The sequence below is a fragment of the Sinocyclocheilus grahami genome, unplaced genomic scaffold (genome assembly GCF_001515645.1).
Source record: "Sinocyclocheilus grahami isolate Dianchi unplaced genomic scaffold, SAMN03320097.WGS_v1.1 scaffold1479.1, whole genome shotgun sequence".
NCBI classification, from domain to species: domain Eukaryota; kingdom Metazoa; phylum Chordata; class Actinopteri; order Cypriniformes; family Cyprinidae; genus Sinocyclocheilus; species Sinocyclocheilus grahami.
The window spans coordinates 346,232-355,321 of NW_015506658.1; the positions used below are offsets into that span (position 1 = coordinate 346,232).

Consider the following 9,090-nt stretch of genomic DNA (forward strand, 5'->3'; position numbering starts at 1 on the left):
AATGACCACAGAGAGTCAGGACCTCGGTGTAATGTCTCATCCGAAGGACGGTGCTTTTTAACAGTATAGTTTCCCCGTTACTATACTGGGGCGTTAGGACCCACACAGACCTTCAAACATGATGCTTGGAATTGAGGTTCATGAGACCAGAGAATCCCTTTTCTCAGAGTCCTTTAGGATCTTTGTTGCAAATTCCATGTGTGTTGAGTTTACCCACACCGGCATAAAGCCCAGATCAGTAAAGTGGTGCAGTGATGTTTGTCCTTCTGTAAGTTTCTCCCATCTGATCATGGATCTCAACTAGAGTGAAAATCAGCTCTTTGGTCACCAGTCTAACCAAAGCCCTTCTTTATGAATTGCTCAGTTTGTCCTGAAGTTACATTTTTGTACATGTGGAATTTTACTGTAATCTTTGTATTTATAATGCATAGCAAGTGTACCTGCTACTAGGAGTGGAGTTTGTGCTTAACACAAAGGACCACAATGGAAACAAGTTTTCTTTTAACTTTATTGTGTTATCTTTAAGAATTGAGTGTATTTCCCTACTTTTTTGTATGATTAAAGAAAGAAAGACATAAAGGCTGGCTCTAGGATGAGTCCCAGTTGTTCCAAATTTCTTCCATTAAAGGCAACAGAGACTACATGCTTCTGTGAGCCTTCAATGCAGCAGGATTTTTTTCCTGAACTCTTCCCCAGATGTGTGGCTTGACAGTCCTGTTTCTGAGCTCTACAGGCAGTTATTTTGACCTCAGGACTTAGTTATTGCTCTGATATGCATTTCAGCTCTCAGACCTTATATTGAGAGGTGTGTGCCTTTCCAAATCATAATCATTCAAATGAATTTGCCAGAGGTTAAATGTTCCCTCCTGCTGGAATGACCTGCCCAGCTCAATCCGAGCAGCTGAGTCCTTAGACATTTTCAAGAATTGGCTAAAAACACATCTCTTCCATCTTTATTTGACCCTCTAACTCTAGCACTCTATTCTAATTCTATTCTTTAAAAAAAACCGTGCCCCTTTTAGACTTGCACTCTATTCATTTACTAAATGCTTGTTTTCTTAAAAAAAAACTAGCACTAGCTTCTCTATTCTTTTTGTATTCTATCTATTCGTTTTTTTTTTTTCTTTTTTATACTGTGATGAGAGGGGCGGGGCCAAGAGCCGTGGGAACGGAGCGAGGCCGGTGGAGTAAATGCTAATGTGCGACACCCACGCCACTCACCGGTCTCGAGTCCCACGGAGGAGCTCCGGAAGGATAAAAGGAGGAGTGACGACATTGTTGGACGAGAGAGGACCAGGCCTGGATTTTATTTTGTGTTTTGTGTGCGGCAGTCGTCCGCGAGGGGCTGCCGCTTTAATAAAATCAAACAAACCTTTACTTTCATTTTGGGTTTGTTTAATGTTCGCCGGTTCCCACCTCCTTCTTCCCGACCTACGAACGTTGTTACATTGGTGCCAAAACCCGGGAGGAAGGAGGGACACGCTGCCAGAGATCCCTCGCCGCTGTGGTGAATCCGCGGTGCCATCGAGCATGGCGGAGCAGTCTGCTGCCGTGGACGCTCGAGGTGGTGGGTTGGAGTGAGTTGCCGGGGGAGTGAGAGCCTGCTGCCATCCGCCATGATGGGGAGGAGCAGGGAACAGGGTCCCTCGCCGCTGTCGTGAATCCGCGGTGCCATCGAGCATGGCGGAGCAGTCTGCTGCCGTGGACGCTCGAGGTGGTGGGTTGGAGTGAGTTGCCGGGGGCCGGAGGAGCCATCGCCATCCACCAGGCGGCGGAGGAGTGTCGGGCTGTCCACCGAGGGCTATCCAGTGCCGCCGCCAGGCATTGCAGAAGAGTTTACCCAGCTGGTGGAGGGCCGAGCGGCAGTGTGTCAGGGAACCTGAACAAGATTTTTTTTTTCTCCCTCTCTCCCCTCTCCTCATCCTTCCGTCTCCTATTCTCTCACCTCGTCTGTCTATCCTTACCCCCACGTACGCCGCCGCTGCCGTGATCGGCTTCCCCGGAGGGGGGAGTAGTGCACAGTCTCGTGGGTACCCCCCTGCCTGCGAGGGACGATGGGGGTATGTGACGAGAGGGGCGGGGCCGAGAGCCGTGGGAACGGAGCGAGGCCAGTGGAGTAAATGCTAATGCACGACACCTGCGCCACTCACCGGTCTCGAGTCCCACGGAGGAGCTCCGGAAAGGATAAAAGGAGGAGTGACGACAGTGATGGACGAGAGAGGACCAGGCCTGGATTTTATTTTGTGTTTTGTGTGCGGCAGTCGTCTGCGAGGGGCTGCCGCTTTACTTTCATTTTGTGTTTGTTTATTTTATTAAAGTTTTGTTTGAATGTTCGCTGGTTTCCGCCTCCTTTTTCCCGACCTACGAACGTTGTTACATATACAATTAACAAAACGCAAAAAAAAGGCCTCTAACACTAGCTTGCTCTATTCTTTTTCTATTCTATCCGTTTTATTTTTATTATTTAATTAAAAAAATAACCTTTCTATGTGTACTGCGTTAAGCTAACCGAGACTTGTTATAGCACTTGTATGTCATTGCTGTTTTGTTGATTTTGATTGCTTCAATTGTCCTCATTTGTAAGTCGCTTTAGATAAAAGCATCTGCTAAATGACTAAATGTAAATGTAATGTAAATGTAAAAGACTAGTAAAAGCATTTTGCTTTATTTTTTAGGTGGAGAATAGTGATCCATGGCGAAATCCATAGCTTTAGCAGACTGGTTGTGTTTTAGTAGGCTTCAGACAACAACAGAAGCAGCACAGTGTTTGAACAGTTTGTTTAAAGCCCTAAACACACTGTACTATTTTCGGCTGTCCCAGCCAAAAGATTGGCATCGTGAAACGATCATGGTGTAGAAAATTAGCTCAAAAAGGGAAATATTTATAATTAATTATAACTGGTTATAATTAAAAATAAATATTTAGATTAGATCTTAGAATTAACTGTAGCGGAATCAATAGTACAATTAATTGATCTGTCCATCCACCAAACAGACAATATAATTAATTCTAGAAAAGATTATTTTCCTTGCCAAGGAACAATAGCTTTCCTTCTTTATGCAGTACTAACAGTAAGTTAGCATGTAGCAATGATCAACATTCAGTGACTCCGAATTATGAGCAGCACACAGAGACAATCAATTGCGAATATAAGGGATTTAATAAATGAAACTATAGCTAACATACAACTAAATTAAGCAAAACACATATATACAGAATAAAGGAAAGTAAGGAAGAGAGAGAGAAAAGCAAAAGAATGGCAGTATTTCACATCAATTAACCACATCCTAATGAGCATTGGCAATTTAGCACCCATATAAATGTAGAATGAAATGTCAAAAGGCTAAAAGGGTCTCTAAGACAGAGTATAAACGATCATCAATAATCCTAAGCAGATGCTACAGTGGTGATTTCTGTGATCGTGGCTCCTAATTGGTGGTTCTGTGTCGTTCAGTGAGAAAGGTTCAAAGACGGCCGTTGTCACAGTCTTGTGACCAAAGATAGCCTAAGATACAAAATGATCATTGCACAGTGTGTTTGCTGCTACGATCCACATTTACTGACCAACCAATAAAAATGCGTGAAAGTGAAATCAACATCACATTGTGCTAAAACATAAAACTGAACATAAAACCTTAAGCTCTTATCCTTTCCTCTTTCGCTGCTTCCACTTTTTTTTCAGCACACAAAAAAAAACTGCTAAAGTGTGATTTATCATGCTCTTTTTGTTTATCACTAGCGCATTCTGAAGATGTTTTTTTTCTTTTATAGTAATGTGCGTTGTATTATACGAGTCAATAGGTGTCATCATCATCTATGTCTACACATGTCGTGGCCAAGTTTATTAGATCCATGTGTGACATGCAATGATCTTATAAGGATTGCTAAAATCGTGAAGTGTGTTTTGGGCTTTAGCCACTGTAAGGTATAAGGTGCCATCTCCAGTCAGATGTGACCACGGAGGAGAAAACTATTATGTGTGCCTGTTCATGAACTCTCACCGTGGATCAAAAAGAGGAAGGACTATCCATGGCAGAAGTGTCCACAATCAGCAGACAGAGAAACAAATGTCCTGGTTTCAAGGATGGTATACATTTAAACAATCTTCAGACAGAGCGGGAACACTAACTTTGCTTTCAAACGGTCCCGCGTTTAAGTTAAATTAAAATTTGTTTTGGCCTACCAAAATATGAATATATTCTCCAAAACACAAACTCCATAATTTCCTATTGTCAATAAAAGACCTGAAAATTACTTGTTCCAATTTTCAGTTAAATGTATTTATCAAGACTCTCAATAGCATCTTGTTTTGAATATTTTCTCCATTCTTCTGGGATCTTACCCTGCCCCTCAAATGTTTTATTGTAGTATTTTTCCAGATCTTTCTGGAATCTGCACACAAACCACTTCCAGTAGGGCAGTTCAGAGAGGTCAGGGGTGATGCTCCAGTCTTTATATTTCCCTCCTGCTGATCTGTATTCTCTCCAGGGGATTTTATCATCCGAGTCAATGGGGAAAAAATATAGATTACTGTTTGCCACTGCTGATGTGCAGATATAAGTAGACAAGTTGGATGTATTTCTGTAATATATCTCTGTCAGTCCAATAGTACGATGGAAATGAACACTGTGATCTCCATCATGGTTTTTTATGGTGTTGGTGCAGGTGGCTTTACAGAACGGACACTGAACCCAACAGCACTGACAGAGGTGATCAATCAGAAGCTCATCTGGTCTGAATTTATAGTCCAGCTTTACTGGAAATGTCTCTGTGTTGAATCTACTGCTGATGTCAGACATTATATCAGTAAGTTCTTGTCTTATTACATCTTCTAGGAGGTTGAAATCATCAACATCATCATGTTTGACTCCACTGAGGTCTTTTTCAGAGAAGATCAGCTCATCTGAGAGCTGCTGTGTGAAACTCTTCAACCACAAACCAGCATCTCCTCTGTTCACTTGAACATGTTCAGTAGATTCATGAGCTGCTTTCATGATCTTCTGCTGCAGGAGTTTAATGTTCTCCTCCATCTTGGGTAAAACACTGACACTGAACTGATCAGTGATGTACCGACTGACAACATTTCTGATAATCCCAGAGATCACTTCAAGAGTTTCATCAATGTAGTTCATGTATTTGTTAAAATCCTCCTCTTCCGCCAGTGTCTTCAGGATGTGTTTCTCCAGATTTGATCTGTTTCCATTCAGCGATTCACAGTTTGATTTAATTTCTTCTGTCAGATCTCTAGCAGTCTTCTTGTAGACACTCTGCTCAATGGGATCTTTAAGTTTCTGACAGATGATCTCACCAAATATAGCAGCTGAAGTTGCTCCATGACAGTATTTCTGGAAAATACTATAGTATTCAGTAACATATTCAGAATAACTTTGCACAGTGGAAATGTTGTTGTACTCTCTGTTCTTCTGACCTACAGGAGCACTTCCATAGATGTCACTTGGGATCTCTTTCATGTCTCTCATTATGTCAATGTTATTGATTAAAGTTTGAGTGCCTGTGATGATCTTCTTCATACTCTGTTCCCAAAACAAATCAAACTCTTTCTTCAGTGTTTCCTCATCTGTTTTGTCTTTGAGTTTTAAGGCAAGTTCTTTGCTCTTTTCATAGAGAGTGTTTATATGATGTGTCCTCTGAGCATCAATCTTTTTCTTCAGGTCTTGCTGCTGAAGAATCTTATTTAATTTTCTCTTTGTTTCTCTCACAATGTTTTCCTGAAGCTCCTTAGTTTTGGTTTCAAATGATGTTTTCCATTGAATCAATAAAGCAACATCAGGGTCTTTCTTAAAGAACTCTGACATTGATTTTTCCACTTCTTCACTTGTCTTCTTCAGTTCTCTTTGAAGATCAGTTTCCTCAACCTCATGAATAGTTTCATTTTCTATTTTGTTGTGTAGTTTATTCTCAATTTCCATCATGGCATTGTGAAGACTCCAGGACCACTTGCTGTATTCGGTCTCCAGTTTCTTGTAAGCTGAAATCTCCAGAGAATTTCTGAAGCTGAAGACGAATCGTTCATTTAGTAAACCCTCCCAGAGATCTTTAATATGGTGTTTTAAATCTATAAACATCATTCCATGAGATTTTGAGGCCAAAAATACAAGGGTTTTCTTTAGCTCTTGAATGTTCTCACAGTAGTTTGGGTTTGGTGGTGCCATGGGTGGGTTTCCCTCCCAGAGCTGAGCAATATACTTCACATCTTTCTGTATACCAAATCTAATGATATCACTGAAATGTTCTGCATCACAGACCTCCTCTTCAGCAGCGAGTTTTGTAATTTCATCTAACTTCTCCTGCAATCGTCTCCTTCCCTCCATGTTTTTCAGTCCAGTTGTGACATCTGAAATATTCTGATGGACAAACATACAACTGGGATTCAGTCTGGCTTTTTTCATCTTCATGAAGGCCTGAACAACAATGTGAAGAATGTCCTGCATCTCAGATGGGTTTTCACCGAAGATGTTGATCAATGTCAGATTTGCAAGACCAACAACAAATGTTGCCAATTCATTGTCATGATGTCTTGTTGATCTTCCAGCCAGTTCTGGAGCATGAAGACCCTCAGTGTCAACAACCAGAATATAGTCAAAGTTCATCTGTGTTTTCATCTCTTCTGAGACTCTGACCAGCTGCATGAAAGCTCCTCTGGTGCACCTGCCAGCACTGACGGCAAACTGGAGTCCAAACATGGCGTTCAGCATGGTGGATTTCCCAGAGCTCTGGATCCCTAAAACTGATAGCACAAAGACTCTCTGGTCTCCCAGTTTCTGGATGAGTTGATCTAGAACAGCGGAGATCCAGATCACAGGAACATGAGCAGCGTCTCCATCCATCAGCTCCAGTGGAGATCCAGAGATCATCATCTCTGCTGCAAGACTCGGGAGAGAAGAGAAGTCTTTCAGGTCTTTCTTGTTCTTCTTCACTGATTCACATGATTCATAGATTTGTCCGATCTCCCTCATGATGTGCTCCAAACCAAAGGCTGCAGCTTGAAGTTCGTCAGATATTCTCTCAAGCTTGGTTTGTTCAGTTTTGAATTGCTCAGATTTATCATGATTGTCTTTCAGTTTTTTAACCACAGACCATTTTTCATTATACTTGTGATGAAGAAAAGTAATATCCTTTGATGTATATTCATCTAGGAAGATTTGGAGCCAAATAAGAAAAAACTTCATAACATATTTATCATATGAGCATATTTCTTTAATAAACAATTTTATAAACTCACTGATGTCAGATTCATGTTGCTGTTCACGGATATTCTTAATTTCAGTTTTTTTTCTTATTTCGATCTCATCTGCTTGAAGTCGATGCAGTTCTTTGTTCTTCTGACTCCACTGATGCCACAGTTTCCCCTGATGAGGCAGAAATGATTCTTTGATTTCTGTCAGATCTTTGTTCCCCAGTAAACTCATCATCTGCTGTGCTGCTTCTCTTCCTCTCCTGCAGTCACCATCATCTTCCTCATCTACTCTGATATCTGAGTGTTTGGACACATCTTCAAGTCTGAAGGTGGAAGATGATTCTGAGATGCAATCATTTATAGCTCTTCTGAGTTCTTTAGCGACATCTGGGTGATTTCTGTCTTTAAGACCAATCTTGTATTTTCCTTTCTTTGTCTGAATTACAGTAGATTCATCTTCAGTTAAAAGACAAATGAGTGCTTTTCTGTTGTTGTACAGTTTTTGTATATTTGCTGCATGTTTGTCGTTCCTGTCTAGTTTTGGTAGAAGAACAACATTGACTGAGGCCATTTCAGTGAGGATCTGCAGCTGTTTCTCATGGTCTCCTGCATCACCGTGTAGATTACAGAACGCAACACAGTCAGTGAATTTATCCGTATCCTTTCCAGAAGGGCAGAACCAGGCGATCTCCACCACTCCATCCATCAGCTCTCTGGTTCTGCTGCTGCCTGGGCAGTTCCTGTGGAAGAACGTGTTGTGTTTCTCATTGATCAGACTGTTCATCAGCTGAGACTTGGATGAAGACACAGAGCCAAACCTGAAGAAACACACCATTGGAGTTTCTGCCTTGTAGATCGGCTGGGTTTGAGTGATAATCTCATTTTTGGTGTTTCTCATCTTCCAGCTCTTCTTGATTTGTCTGAATGTCCAGAGAGGAAACTCAATCTGTCGTGTGAATGGATCAGGAACAAGCAGAGGCAGAGCGTACTGACACTGGGCCAGTTTAGTCACCATCAGCTGCTTCAGGAAACCATCAGCACAATGAAACACGGCCATCTGAACATCCATCGGGTGGATGAGATCAGATCTGCTTGTTCCTTTGTTAGAGATAGACATTTCATTGAAAATATCACTCTCATCATCAGATGAGTCATTGTGTCTTTGCGGAATGTGATCCTGTTCATTAATCTCCTCAACGCTAATATTTCTTGCTCTGTAGTTCATCATCAGTAGTTTTTGTATGAAAGTCTGAATCAGCTCCTCTTCAGCACAAGACTCATGGGACTGTAATGAATGTTTGGTTATCTGAAGAACATCTGCAGCTCTCAGTTTATTAATGTGTCTGTCTTCAATATGGAGTTTGTGAAATAGTTCATGCATTTTTCCCAATATTTTCCTGTTCTGATGTTGATCTAAACTGACTCCAGCTTTTCCACAGTCCTTGTTTTTTCCCTGTTGAAATAATAAACATTTCATTTCTTAATTTCTTTTTATCAGTTAATGATGCCCTAACAATGTGGCATCTAGTAACAATAAGTAACTATGTAACAAAAGAATACTGAAATGTAGCAAAACTCATAGTGTTAATATATTATTATTATTATTTTTGCCTTTTTCAGTTAATTTCATTTTTAATTTCATTTCTTAAAAATCAAAGTTCTGTCATAACAACTCTCGAAGGGATTGGCATGGTAATGTACATGACAATGTTAATGTATTTGCTCTTGGCGGAATAGATCTGCTGCTGCTGCTGCTGCGGCAGAGCAAGTACCGAGACTTGACCGCCAATACATCCACAACATGCTGCTGTGAGCATGTAAGAAATATTACATTACTGCTGCAAATATAACATACATGAAATAACCCCCACAAAGCAGGAGACATAGAAGG

At 41.0% G+C, this 9,090-nt stretch overlaps 1 protein-coding gene across 1 annotated transcript; it reads right to left on the reverse strand.

Annotated features, from left to right (window-relative positions):
- Positions 1 to 4,272: 4,272 nt before the first annotated feature.
- On the reverse strand, positions 4,273 to 8,580 carry LOC107570575 (interferon-induced very large GTPase 1-like). The gene has a single exon (XM_016256807.1). The coding sequence runs from the start codon at positions 8,578 to 8,580 to the stop codon at positions 4,273 to 4,275; it is 4,308 nt and encodes a 1,435-aa protein (XP_016112293.1).
- Between the last annotated feature and the right edge of the window lie 510 nt (positions 8,581 to 9,090).